Genomic DNA, 15,025 nt, shown 5'->3' with positions numbered 1-15,025 from the left:
GTCATTAGCGTGACATTTCCCCCCTACTCAGACGAAGCCCTCTGGGCGTGTTCGTGAGTCGTGCGAGGCTGACACGGCTTCAAGCGGGCAACATGACACAGTTCGGTTTTGGCAGACCGGCGGCCCGATGCTGTCAGGCGGGCTATCCCATAAGTTAAATCACTAAGGCGTTTGATAACCACATATGGGCCGTCATAATGGGCCAAGAGTTTTTGATGTAGGCCACGGCGCCGAATTGGACGCCATAGCCAGACTAAATCACCTACAGAGTACGTGACCCGCCGGTGACTGGAATCGTATCGCACTTTGGAACGTTCTTGTGAAGCACCAGACCGTAATCGGGCGATTCTCCGAGCTTCTTCGGCGAGACAGAGGGTCTCAGCCAGGCAGGGGTCTTCACGGCTTGTGAAGGGCAGGATAGTATCCAGAGAGTAGCGTGGCGGTCTGGCGTAAAGCAGAAAAAATGGACTGTATCCAGTCGTCTCATGCGTGGCGGTATTAAACGCATACGTGATGAAGGGCAGTATGGTGTCCCAGTTCTTATGCCCTGCGTCCACATACATGGCTAGCATGTTGATAAGCGTTCTGTTGACGCGCTCAGTCAAGCCATTTGTCTGGGGATGGTATGGCGTCGAGTGTCGGAAAGTTACGGCGCATAAACGCATGAGCTCTTCAACAACATCAGCAGTGAATTGTCGGCCCCGGTCAGTGATGACAATTCGTGGCGGCCCGTGTCGTAAGATGACTGAGTGCAGCAAGAAAAGCGACACCTGATGCGCCGTAGCAGATGGAAGAGCGGCGGTTTCACAGTAACGTGTGAGATAGTCCACGCAGATTACAATCCAGCGATTTCCATCCACGGACTTCGGAAACGGACCTACGAGGTCAATGCCTACTTGATCAAACGGCGCTGTCGGGGTCTTCACAGGGTGCAGCAAGCCAGACGGAGTTGCAGTTGGACGTTTGTGGCGTTGACATTGCTTGCAACTGGCAACGTATTGTTCAACCGTCGAGCGCATTCTGGGCCAGTAAAATCTTTCTTGAGCACGGTGGAGTGTTCTAACCGATCCCAAATGCCCAGAAGTTGGATTATCATGCATAACACGCAATACGTCCGTGCACAACGTCTTGGGAACTACGAGTAGGTATCGCTGGCCGACAGGCGAATAACTCTTTTTCCATAGGAGGCCATCATGCACACAAAAACGGCTTGTAGGTACGTTGGCTTGGGCAAAGAGAGGCTGCAGACTGGTATCATTTTGCTGTTCCGTTTTGAAAACATTCGTGTCGGGGAACGCTGGCTCGAGGGTCGATATATAATTGTCGAAATCGTCGCTTTCAGGTCCAGTCGTGGCCATTGGCATCCTAGAAAGACAATCTGCGTCTGCATGACGCCTCCCGCTTTTGTAAACCACGGCAAAGTCATATTCCTGTAACCGGAGGGCCCAGCGTGCGAGGCGACCACATGGGTCTCGAAGGTTCCGCAACCAACAGAGTGAATGATGGTCAGTTACGATAGTAAACGAACGTCCGTACAAATATGAACGAAAACGCTGCACAGCGAAAACTACAGCTAGGCATTCCTGTTCGGTGACTGTGTAGTTTCGCTCCGGCTTGCTCAGGGTACGACTTGCGTACGCGATAACATGCTCTCGTTCATTGTGCCGTTGGACAAGGACTGCACCAAGACCGATTCCACTAGCGTCCGTGTGTACTTCTGTCATTGCAGTAGGATCGAAGTGACGTAAGATGGGTTTCGATATTAAAAGAAACTTCAGTTGACGGAATGACGCGTCGCAGTCTGGTGTCCAGTTAAAAGTAGAGTTTTTGTGGAGAAGGCACGTCAATGGGTAAGCAACGTCAGCAAAGCGATGTATAAAGCGTCTAAAATACGAGCACAACCCTAGAAAACTGCGCAACTCCTTCACTGTCTGCGGGGGTTTAAAAGACTCAACAGCGGCAGTTTTCTGGGGATCCGGCATTACACCATCACCATTGACAAGGTGTCCTAGCACCAGCGCTTGGCGCTCTCCAAAGCGGCACTTTTTGGAGTTCAGAATTAGGGCGGCGTTGTGCAGGCAATTCAAGACACGTACTAGACGGTCATTGTGTTCTTGGAAGGATTTCCCAAATATCACGACATCGTCCAGATAGCAAAGACAAATGTCCCATTTTAAGCCGCGCAAAACTGTGTCCATGAAGCGTTCGAATGTAGCTGGCGCATTACACAGCCCGAATGGCATAACATTAAACTCATAAAGGCCATCTGGCGTTACGAAGGCTGTTTTTTTCTTATCTGCAGGGTCCATTGGAATTTGCCAGTAGCCAGATCTGAGATCAAGACAAGAAAAATAGGACGCACCAGAGAGGCAGTCGAGGGCATCGTCTATGCGAGGAAGAGGATAGACGTCCTTTTTCGTAACAGAATTTAAACGCCGATAATCGACGCAGAATCGCCACGAACCGTCTTTCTTGCGTACAAGAATAACAGGGGCAGCCCAGGGGCTAGATGACTCCTGTATCACCTTTTTCTGTAGCATGTCCTCCACTTGCTCATGAATGACTTTGCGCTCAGATGGGGACACGCGATATGGCTTTTGACGAATGGGGCGAGCCGAACCAGTGTCGATGCTATGATGGGTCCGATGTGCAGGGCGAGAGGTTGGTCCATCTGTTTCAGAAAAGTCAAACATAGCCGAAAAAGGTAGAAGAATATCCACAAGAGTACGGCGTTGAGGTGAGCTGAGATCGGCGCTGATCATGCGGGAGATTGAAGTTTCATCAGCAGGCAAAGGTACGATGGCACTCGTAGCATCTGTGACCAAAGCAACGACGTGGGGCGCATCGGGTCCACAAGAGGCAAGCTTCAATCCCGTTGGTAAAACTGCGGGCTCGGACGATGGGTTGATGGTCCATAACGAGGCACTACCATGATGCACGGATATCATACAGTGAGGGATAATTACATTTTTCTTCAGGCATGCTGAGTGAACTGGGTGCACCATGGCCTGGAATGAAACCTTCTCAAGAAGTGGAACGGACGCGGGGACGAACATGGCAGACAAGGGTGGAACTACTGTGTCTTCGGTAATACTAAAAACTGTTTCTTCATCACGGCCACTTTCAAAAAGTGTCGGCAGATGCGAGCCATCAAAATGAACCTCTTGACTTCGGCAGTCCACGGTAGCGCCACAAAACTTCAAGAAGTCCATTCCTAAAATGATGTCATGCGTAGAGTGGGGTAAGACTACGAATTCGGCTTGAAAAATTGCACCACCCACAGACACTTGCGCACTACACACACCCAGTGGCCGCAACGCCTCTCCACTCACACCACAAAACGTTGAAGCACGGTCATATTCAAACATCACTTTGCGTCCCAACAAGCGCCTAAACTGATTACTCATCACAGACACAGTCGCACCCGTATCCACCAAAGCTAATGTATACACACCATCAATAAACACACGAATTTTGTTTTTGAGCATTATTGTTGGAGGGATGTTGGCACACAGCACATTTCCAGCGGCCTCACCCCCATTGGTCGCGCTGGTTAGTTTTCCTGCTGATGATGCTGAGGCGACATGGGGCGCCGTCGTGGTGATGGAGAACGACGCGCACGGAAGGCGGGTGGTGGAGTAACACTTCTATCAGATGCAGGGGAGTGGTCGCGGATATTCTGGTTATGGATGTTGCGGTAATACCCACGCTGAGTATTTGATTGTTGAAAAACGGGATTGTATTGCCGATTGTTGGGTACTGTTGGAAGCGCCGGACGGTTATAGCGAGGTGGGAACCTACTGCGGCAGTATCTGGCGATGTGACCTTCGACGCCGCAGCGGTAGCATATCGGCGGAGAAGGTAGAAAATGCTGTTGCGAATAAGAGCAGGGAACAGCTGGGTGCGTCGTAGGTCTGTCTGAATGCTCATACTGCTCAGGAATCCTGGTAGATCGAATGGAAGATCTATGGGCACTTGAGGCGACGTCATACCTTGGGGCGTCAGGCACCGACGCATTCCGGTTGGCGAAATGCATAGGAGGATAGTCAATGGAAGCTGCAACTTCAGGAGCTTGTGGGAAAGGCTGAACGGTAATCGCTTGTGGTGGTGAAGCCGGCCGTCTAGATACCCTCTGGACAGAGACCTCAGCAGATTCGTGCAGGGGAAGTGGGTTGAGCCGCAGGAGTTCTTCCCGCACGATTTGCCGGATCGTCGACGGAAGATCTAGTTGGGCGTGGTCATCAAGGCTGGCCACGGTAGGCACGTTGGCCAGCCGCCCAAATTTTGGCACAATACGACGCGTTCTCAGAGCTTGAAAAGCGCGGATGTGTTTAATGACATCGGAGACGGTTTCAAGGCTGTCTTTGGCGATTAAAAAGTTGTATACGTCAGCCGCGATACCCTTCAAAATGTGGCCGACTTTATCTTCTTCGGGCATGTTGGAATTGACACATCTGCACAATCGGAGGATCTCTTCTGTATAAGTGGTACAAGTTTCATCCGGCAACTGAGCTCTTTGGGCAAGGGTCTGCTCAGCCCGTTTTTTGCTCGGTACAGGGTCACCAAAACGCTGTTTGATCTCGGTGGCAAACCGTTCCCAAGTTGTCAAATTGTCCTCGTTATTCTCGAACCATGTCATCGCCGTGTGAGTTAGAAAGAAGACGACATTTGTGAGCATGGTGATAGGGTCCCACCGGTTGTACCGACTAACTCGTTCATAATGAAGTAGCCACTTCTCAACGTCCTCACCTTCCTCTCCTGCAAAAGGTCGTGGTTCCCGGTAAGGCTGGCAGGGAATAGAGCTGGAGGGGGCAGGCCTGTCACCAGCCTGGCTTGCAGCGTCGCGGCCGGCGCGGTTAGAATCGCTGTGGTCCATGATGTTTGGAAGCGGTGGCAGTCCAGCAAGGCGGCGACTACGTCGAAACTCCAGTGGTTCTTGCTGCGCCGTACTTGGGGATCGAACGGAGCACCTCCACCAAGTTGTTACGATGAAATAGCAAAGGGGTGTTTATTTACAGTGATATGGCAGTGGGATAAGGTGAAGCCTACTAGCCCCAGGCACCAACGCTTCGTCTTCCTCTTCTGCCTCACCATCACCATCCCTCATCGTCGTCATTAGCGTGATAATATTTGTCCAGTTGTAAAATCTTCGTTTGCGATTGAAGGAAAAATTGCATTGCGCTACATATTCTTTTCTTATTTACAAGAACACGTAAGAGGAGGCAGACAGCTGGCAACGGCGCTGGACACTCTCGTATAAGAGTAGAGAATAATATTATGTATAATATTTTTCATACGCTTTCAATGCAAGCAAGCAATAAAATCTCGCTTTTGAGCTCGCTTTAATAGACTGTGATATGGCGTTTATTGACATATGTCTCGCGCGGTGAGGAGCCACTGAAACCTTTTTAGAAGTTGAGTTCTTGCGGGACTACGTTACTTAAGCAGGGTATCGGGAACAGCAAGCTAAATTTCGTTTCCAGTGCTGTTCAGATTTAGATGGGAACGTTTCCCACGTATGCTGCGTGATGAAAGTATATAGTAAGCTGGATAAGTATGGAACTGCGGTTAATACTACGGCAGTGGCTGCACGCACGCAATTCGCGCCGCATCTGCATGCCCAGTTATCTCTGCAGTCATCTGGCTATAACAAAGACGCGCAATTATTGCAATGGTTTACCTGCCCCGAGCTCTTTCTGCTGCGATCCAAGATGCTTTCCAGGAGGAACGTGAGATGCTTCCTTATTTCATCGACTGTCACCACTTCCAAGAATCCTGCGTAGGAGAGTCACTCAAAAATACTGGTCTCAGCGGAGTGCGTGGGAAACTGGCCCGAACCACGCATTCCTTTCGGCTTCATCATCATCAACCGAGCTATACCCATCCAACAAACTCGGTCCTGTGCTAGCTGCATCCACTTGACCAATGCGAACCTCTTAACCTCATTCACCCATATGACCTTCTGCCGCCCCCTGCTACGTTTTCCTTTCCTTGGTATCTAATTTGTTACAATTTTCGACCATCGGTTGACTATACTTACTGCTTATTTAGTTAAATTGCTACTATTATTGCATGGTATACTACAGCAAGTTTTATTTTTCTTTTGTTCTACCGCGCACACGGCGTTGCATGAGTATTAAAACTGAATCTTATACAGTCAGCGGTATTGTGGCAGTGTGGATCAAGGTTGCTTTTTGTCAAGTAACCATTTATCTGCGTTCTAAACACATTCGAAACAGTCATAGAATAAGAGACGGATATCCAACAGAAAATTTGTTAATTGAAACCCTCCCATTGTAATAGAAGTGAATTTAACCGATCATTTTTTCTTGAAGGTATGCAAACAAGGGCACAGAACTAAAGGCAGTGCTCCTGCCAACAAGAGTCTCTGTACACATTACATTCAATATATTAACACAAAACTTGTTCACATCCACAACACACGAAAAACTACGAGTAACACTCTACGCTAATGGTGGCCACATTATCCCAGAACGTCGCAAAACACAGTAACAAAAAGGGCACAATTTCACATTTCAGTAGCAAGACATGCATCGACTACGCCCGTACTCCGTAACTGGCGCAGGAGTATGCTGGTGAAGTTTACGTCTTAATGTCGGCTATTTGCTGGAATCAACATTGTCACGTACTGAGGTTGTGCATTGTTGCGTATAGTTACGAATATATAACAATGTTTTGTTACGTAGTGCTGACAGTAAGCGGAGGCAGGGGTGGTAGCAGCAATCTGGCTTGGGCGGTCATTTTCTCCCGGCCGGCCTCATTTTAAAACAGGTTCAGTAGATTCAAGATAAGGTGTGATAATCGTATACGGTATTACTGGTCAGCGTAGAACCAATATCACGGAAAAACAAATTCTTTATATAAATCTGGCAGGATTTCTCATTGGCTCTGGCAGTCACCCCTCACGTGCTTAAGCTACTTAGCTACTCAATAGATTTATAGGTGTCGATGGGCATATTGGGCGCCTGAATTACGATTCTCAATAAGTTTTCTCCTGATTTGTGTTCAACTCGATAAAAAGTATCTCAAACATTACTTGTAGGATCAAGTGTCGCACACTCCGTCTAGAAACAGACATAAATAGCTGAGAATAACTAAGTGTATGTTTTTATGCTTATATATAGTGTATATAAATTATAAGCCGTGAAAATTCTGATGTTGCCTTCAAGTTTCCTACAGGCGTGAATTATTATCATTCAGACTTTGTGGTAGCACGTCTTGCTACACATTTAAATACACTTTGGTTCTACCAACGGGCTCGTGCTTTTATGTCAGTGTGACTTACATCTGAACCTTCTAACATTGTCTTGCAAGGTTGCCATTAGGCTGTTAGATGCAAGGAGATCCCATGGTCCAGAAATAATCTCAAAGGCATTGTTCTGACGTTATGTAGAATACTTGACTCATTCTTTAGGAAACATTGAGCGTTTGCCGTTGTCACATTATTATTTGCCTCATGATCGGTTAGCACCAAAAATGTGTTTGTGCACAAAAAGAGAGGCCGGCTTTTTTTTTTTTTAGTAGCTACCTTGACGGTGGCCTGACGGGCTTTTGTTCTTGAAGTCAAACATATACGTTAAATGTGAAATTCTAACGGACGAATCTACATTCCAACAAGGATTTTTGAAAAGTCTTTCTATAGGCACGAAGTTTGTTGCAGCCATTTATAACATTAGTGCAATATTAGATAAATCCGGGAGACTCAATATAATTATTTATTCAGATTATAGCAAAGCATCCGACAAGGTTCTACAGAATAAACTTCTCAGAGAGGACGAATTATTGGTATAATCTTATAGTCAAACAGTTTGCTACGTAAATCAAGAATTACAACCCAGTTTATGTAGGGTTTATGTAATGTTAAGGTTCCCCGGGTGTTCAAAATTATTGAGCAGCACTCCACTACGTAACTTCATTATTCCCTCGTTCATCCTTATTCTGAGTACATGCTTATCTAGTGACTGCGGTTGCATTCCATTCCTTTCCATTTGTCTTATTTGACTCCTCACCTTCTTTTATCCCCTCATAGGTAATTTAAACAGAGATCATGCATGGTATCATCGGTCTAGCCAGGTTAAACTCCAGATAATTTTGTCCCCAAATTAAGTTCTCGATTTTAGTGCGAATGCACTATTTCACGATGTCTAACCGGGTCTTCAGGATGTACGTGGCTTGACCTCGAGTGTGACCTTGGCATACCACGCAGCAACAGCTCCCCCGTAGTCAATCGCCAACTAAGGGGTGCATCGTGGACACAGAAGAGGCTGCACAAAGGGTGGTGGGGAGGGGGCCACACATTGGGAGTCTTTAATAGGTGTGTCAGCGGACGCAGACAAAAGTCACCTCCGTCACGCCTCGGGAAAGGAGTCATATCGGATAAGCCGAAAACAGGATTGTCTTGCTTGTGTGGCACCGACAGTGACTCAGCCCCGACGCGAGCAGCTGGAATATTGCTGGGCGCCATGGTTGCCTACATAGGAGCACCGCAAAATTGCTACGGCACGTCAGACTACGCCAGGATGGCGAGTGAGCCAGGTCCTTTTACTGTCTTGGCCGAAGAAGCGCGCCGGCCACGGCGCGCTTCTTCGGTCAGTATCTGCCACACTTGTTTCTGTGGACACCTTTATGTTTTAGTTTTTCGAGAGTCACGGCTTCTTTCTTCTCCTAAATTCATGTTTCATATAAAGGAAAAATTGTTTTATGAGAAAAGGAAAGGCATGGTAACTGTGTCCCTTCTCGGTGGACACTTCAACAACTCTTTGATAGAGATGATGAAATGCGTGAAGGAAAGGAGAGAGAAAGAGAACCGAGGGATCGTAGTAGACGGCACTGTATCAATCGTCATCACTGATTTTCTTCCCCTACAGCGATATCGAACAGCATACGGATTGTCTTGCTTTTGACCTCCATCGAAACGAGTCCTCCACGCTGTGCTAAGTCCCACAACACTGCTGTCAGCTAGCGAGTGGCGCTGTAGAGCAGAGAACACGAAGTGGCATGACAAATCAAGGGTCATATGTCACCCTTGATGTCGATGCTTCCGATGGGCAGCAGGTAGCAACTGTAGCCCTCTGGCGAGCACTCCAAGAAGCCGCCGGGGAAATGGTTCTTGAAGACCTGTGCAAACCGATGCCTATGCCTCAGAATGACCACAAGCAAAATAACGGTCATTGCTTTTTCCGGTTCCCAATTGACCAGAAAGTTAACAGTCCTTAGCTCCTTCCTCAGTTTTGCACCATTATCTTTGGAGCCGCGCGCAAAGTCCTCTTGGTACTTTCCAGCTCATAAAGGTGCCACCTTGAGGGTATTCTTCGCTGGGAGCACCATCCGGTGGGTACAGTAGCATGCATCCACTGGTGAAAATACGCGGCCTAGAGTGTCTCCAACAGCTCTCAGCACATTTCGCATACTAGCTCTCCGCGATAACTCCTAGACCACGTTAGGATGTAAAGCGGCCACACCGTTAACTATTCTTAGCTCTTTCCTCAGTTTTGTTTCATTGGTGCAGGTGCAAGAAAGGCTACCGCCTGGCAGCCAAAGGTAATAATCAGCATCTTTGGATTCCCACCATTAAAAATGCACCTTTGACATAATTTGCAAGACTAGCACTTATTGAAACTCCCAGCGGCTCGTCCACCCTAATGTGCCTCCATTTCTTTGCGGTAAAAGGCCAACATAAACTGCATTATGTGCGTTTGCAATGTCGTCGTAACGACCCTACAATTTTCTGTCGTAACGAGAGCGGTCTCTGCGATGGCTTTCCCGATGAACTTGGGAGCGCGCCAAGACTGAGAGGCCAGCAGAGGTGAGGAGTGTTTTTGTAAAGCTCTCCCTGTCACACAACGCTAACCACAGCTAACGCTGAAACACTCGTAGCCTCATTGTGAGTTGTGTGTGCGTGTGTGTGTGTGTGTGTGTGTGTGTGTGTGTGTGTGTGTGTGTGTGTGTGTGTGTGTGTGTGTGTGTGTGTGTGTGTGTGTGTGTGTGTGTGTGTGTGTGTGTGTGTGTGTGTGTGTGTGTGTGTGTGTGTGTGTGTGTGTGTGTGTGTGTGTGTGTGTGTGTGTGTGTGTGTGTGTGTGTGTGTGTGTGTGTGTGTGTGTGTGTGTGTGTGTGTGTGTGTGTGTGTGAGTGATTGGCACATTCGAATTACTTATCGGTGAGGCAGTGCGTACAGAAGCGGGATGTATAAGCAGAGGAGATTTGAGAAACAAGATATGAAGACATAAAAATAAGAATGCGGGAATGAGCTTGAAAAAACCGTTATGCAAAGGATGAAAGGACTCAATACAGGTTGCTTGTTACATTCGATTGAGTGCTATTTTTCAAGCGGCGCTCAGGCTCGGCACGGTAGGGTATAGAGTGGTATGTGAGTTCTATGGGGCCAAAACTACACGTCCACTTATGCGTAGTCATCTCACATTCTTCAAGAACGTCATATTGTTTCGGTGGACCGGGGAGCGGGCATTGTGTATACAGTTTTCTCCACCTTTTTTTTTCTGTTTGAAAGAAGCGAAAGCGATGCGAACTTTGAATCTTCAGTTCTTCCCTCTTACAAACCTGAAGCCCGGGAAGACAGCTTAATACAGACAACGGTGAATAAGCTATGGTTAAACAGGCTAGCTTGAAAATCTATTGCGCAGGAAATCTACAGCGGCCGCTGTGCAGGTAACTTTGCTTAGGCGAAACCACGCCAACACTGACACCATATGTCATACCCTTACAACTCGATCCATTACTTACATGCTGGCCATTGAGAAAGGCGGACACAGGCCTACAAACTAAGAACTATGTGTGTCCAGAGTAAGGTCGAAGAGAGAGTTTCGGAGTCATTTACATCCTTTCGTTCTGTCGCTTACAGCTATGTGCAGGTTACGCCTTCATTCAGAGGCCTTGGATTTTGATTTCGGGAGGTCGCACTAGTGTTTCCTGGAGCTCTAGACACTCCACTACTGAGTGCAAGTATTCCGTCGTGCTCTTTGGCCCAAATGCATTACGTGCCCTCTCATCGGTGCTTGCCTGCAGACTAGGCTGGGCATCTGCTATCATGGAACTTACTTCGGCTTCCGCATGTGGTAAATGAAAGGAAGCGGTACGTAGGCCCTACTTAGGAATAATTAACTGAAGGTACGTTTATTGACCCCGTTTCGACGTTTGTAGGTACAGTGAGTTCAAACTAAAGTTGGCGTGTTTCGAAAGGTCGCTTTGAAACGGAAAGTTGAGCTGGCCTCGACATTCTGATGCAAGACGCAGAGCAGATCATACTATACGGAAGCAGACAGGACCAGAACTGTTTAAGTGGGTACATTAGCAATAAAGAGGTAAGTTTCACTTAATAAGGCACTGTTATTTCTTTCAAGAAACGAAGAAAGAACACAACAAAAACAATACGTATTTACAAGTGATGCAGCCGCTGCCTGTGATCAAGAAGCATGACTAACGTCAAGCCAATTACGATTAAGATGTATAATACTGGTCAACTCCACCGTCTAATTTCGAAATGTGATCACTGAGTCATATCGATCTCGTCTTGAAGACTTTAATAAGGTGGCAAAAAAATTATTTATTAAATTTAGTTTTCTCAGATTTATCTGTGTATCTTGCAGCAGAGCAAATATCAGCATAACCATGAAGGAGCCATAATATCGATATTTAGAAAGAATGGGTTTGTGGATGGGTTTGTTCTCAGTGTCCCTAGGCAGTGACGTAGGTGCGTCTTGGTGTTTGTCAGTGTCCCTAGGCAGTGGCGTAGGTGCGTCTTGGTGTTTGCGTCTGTGCCTTGGCTAGCCAGCGGCCGTAGCTAGCATCGCGGGTCGGCTATGGCCCGTCAAGCCCCACAGTGGGAACAGAAGAATTTCTTCGGACGCACCTAGTTGTTTCGCTTTATGTTTGGCTTATTTCAGGTTTACTTCTGAGCTTCCTTATGAGCGTGATTTCTGCCTTGTCACATCGCCGAAAGAAATAATGTTAACAATGTTTTTGCTTGCAAGAAAACTAAAATGTCAGGAGAACCGGCTCACCTCTGAAGGCTGGTAGTCGGTGAGAATGGTGTCAGCTCCCATCTTGTTTCTCCATGTGAGGCTCTTCGAAGGAGAACATTAACTTCACTCAATATCACTTCATAACACCATGTGCAACCGTACATCGCTACAGTAAAATAGAGAATAGCAAGTGCGGTTGCAGTTATGGGTCAGGGTGCTTCCATGTGAAACACACGAGAGCTTGTGCTCGATGCTCTCGGATTTGTTCAATAAAATTTGTGGCGCTTTTATGAACCGTCAAAAATGATGTGTCCTATTATAGTCGGAGTTGAGGGGGAGATTTTCTGGTCATGTGACACTCTTTGCAATTTTTAGACGAGTCCGAAAGGAGGTATCACTAAAATGTGTGAAAAGCGAAATGGGTTAGATTTATTATTGCAGTTTCTGAGTATACATTGCCCTTCCACATCACACAGTTGGGAACTCGCAGTGCACATTTTTTTCCTATTCCAGTTAGTGCTTTTTATCAAAAACATCCCATTCGCTATTTTGGAGCCCTTCAGCAATATTCATAACATAGTTGTAAAGGGCTTCTCTTTAACATACATGTTATCTCAATAAAATGATATACTACTGTACATCAAAATATACTTCAGCAAAAAAAAAAAAAAAACAGTTGATGTTAGAAAAAAGTGTGTTCTGCCACATATTCGGCTATGAATCTTGAGCGCCATTTCGTTGTACCACACAGCCGCGGCACTTCTCAAAATCCTTGTATTTGTTGTAACGCATTCAGACCTACTCCCTTGATCGTAGTCGACATCGGTGTTGCGTTCTACCGAATTTTCTAACTGCACTCATTAGCCGAATCAGGAAGACGCACTACTGTCCTTAATTATTGACATAAGTATGCCGTGCAGAGCACGTGCACGCGACGCGAGATTTGATCTACGGGCTATGACCACTTCTCAAATTGTGGTCTTCAGTTAGCGGCTCTTTTCAAACTTATTCCTAACATCATTTGAAAGTTGCCTACTTCGTTAGCGTAATCTGGTTTCTTTGGTTCTCGGGGCCAAATTTCCGTTTCCCGTTCAACAACCCAGCAAGCTTTTTTTCTTTTTTTTTTTAAGCCCTCGCAGCGCAGATCCTAGAACATGTCCGCCTTTAAACCATTCTGTGTGTCTTCACCTCCTCTTTACCGCCTACTAGCCGTTATAGTATATTGTAATCCCACGGTGTCAGGTGTATAGAAATCGATGCAATACACAATGATAATTTGCTCTCACCAATATTGCTTTCTCCGGCTGAGCTCATTTTGTCCTGGTGCCTTGGTGTTTGCAACAAAAGACTACTTCAAGGTAGCTTGAATTTATGTCTACCTCATGAATCAGATTAACCTTCATATGACATTCGCGTAGTTGTTGCTTCTTTTAGGTCATTCACTGCGGCCGCAATTGGACGGCTTCCTTATTTAAACCATCCTTGTTCTATGCTTTCTATTGGTTGTTTTGTAGACATTTGATACCTCGGCTTCTGTTTTATGTGGCACATGTCTCTATCGCTTTCAGAGTCCTGCACGCGCTCCTCTGTCGTCAATCAAATCTTCTTCCTTCTTCCTTCCATGTCCTTCTTCGACGCGCCTTAAAAGAAAAAAAAAAAGTCACTTATCTATGCAACGCATTCTGCTCATACGGCGCTTGCAGAGTGCTCGGAAAGGTTCCATCTCGCTCTGGTCCCTCCTGGTCGCCCTCCTTGTTTTGCCGGTGAGTGCAGACAAAACCAAAAGAACCTCGCCACGTGCGGTCGAGGTCGAGGCAGTTAGAGGAGATTGTGAAATCGATAGGAGGCATGGCTTCCTCTACTGCGTTTCTAATGTGTAACCTAAAAAAAAAAAGTTCGCGACTAAAGCTAAAGCAGAGGCTGTGCTGAGACACGGGCCTTTGACTGATAATGAGGAAGGGTTGGAACTATATGGGATACGCGCCTTTGACAGATAATGAAGAAGGGTCGGGTCCAGTTGGACAGTTCATAGGGCAGATGCAGTTTTGTCTTATCCATCCTCGATGGCACTAGTTGATGAAGTGAAGTTTATCGCAGCTGCTCATGGCGATACTATTTATCACTGTGCAAGAGGTAGATTGTGGCGATAACTCACCTGTCGTAGCATATGCTCTGCTTTGACTTCATCGAACTCCCTTGCTGCAAAAAGAATAATAACTCGAATTAGAGATGAATATGAATTAGGCAGAGATAGAAGATTAGGTATATATGACAGTACGCCAAATTATCTACGCTTCTTGTTGTATGCGCCAAATAGTGCGCGTCAAAACAGCACACTGCAAAAAAAGCATGGCGACAAAACGTCACACACAAAAAATAGCGCTCGCCAAAACAGCCCACCCTCAAAAATGGCACAAAAAAGAACAGCAAGATGACAGAAAAGCACATGAAAAAAACATCAAGATGACGTAACGCAGTACGGCTCAGTGTTGCTAAAAAGTATGCGCATGGCAGAGGTATTAGTATGCAGTCCTTGCTTGCTTGGCGTCAGTGATGCAATTTTATCTATTTTATACCAGCAGAACCTGAGCAGCGATATGTTACTTGTGGGACACATGAGAAAATAATACGTAATTAATACGGCATGTCTAGTTGGAAAAGTTATGATTCAGGCTGAATGAAATGAATTCGCACTTCGATACATTAACGGTCATTGACCTATAATCTTGCACCAATCGATAATAAAACCTGTTGAGAGTGCCAGGGGCTGTTAATGGTTGTACTATATAGGTTAATAATTCGAATAATCTACGAAAATACGCGTGCAGCAAGATATGCTAATAAGCAAATCATTTTTCGCACGTGCGCGAATGGTGGTGTGTACACCTTGTTTTCGATATATAAAAATGTAGTTGGTGATTGGCGTTCGGCGTGTCCTCGTCGTTTTTTTTTTTTCCTCATACATCAACACTGAAAAATCTATTTGAAATTCTTGGATATCATTTTCGATTTTGAGGAAGTTGTGG

At 46.3% G+C, this 15,025-nt stretch overlaps 1 protein-coding gene across 1 annotated transcript in view; it reads right to left on the bottom strand.

The window, feature by feature from the left end:
- LOC146207772 (SEC14-like protein 3) overlaps positions 1–15,025 on the bottom strand; it is a 62,623-nt gene that overhangs the window by 14,099 nt on the left and 33,499 nt on the right. Inside the window, exons 3-6 of the mRNA XM_084587162.1 lie at positions 14,155–14,198; positions 12,039–12,101; positions 9,045–9,138; positions 5,681–5,775 (exon numbers count right to left, since the gene is read on the bottom strand). Of these exons, the coding sequence (XP_084443288.1) occupies positions 5,681–5,775; positions 9,045–9,138; positions 12,039–12,101; positions 14,155–14,198 (296 nt within the window). The remainder of the gene's footprint in view (positions 1–5,680; positions 5,776–9,044; positions 9,139–12,038; positions 12,102–14,154; positions 14,199–15,025) is intronic.

This window comes from Amblyomma maculatum, chromosome 1, assembly GCF_055883805.1.
Source record: "Amblyomma maculatum isolate TAMU_Amacu chromosome 1, ASM5588380v1, whole genome shotgun sequence".
NCBI classification, from domain to species: Eukaryota; Metazoa; Arthropoda; class Arachnida; order Ixodida; family Ixodidae; genus Amblyomma; species Amblyomma maculatum.
Note: the sequence above shows the minus strand (reverse complement) of the source record. Positions and strands in the feature narration are given on the sequence as shown.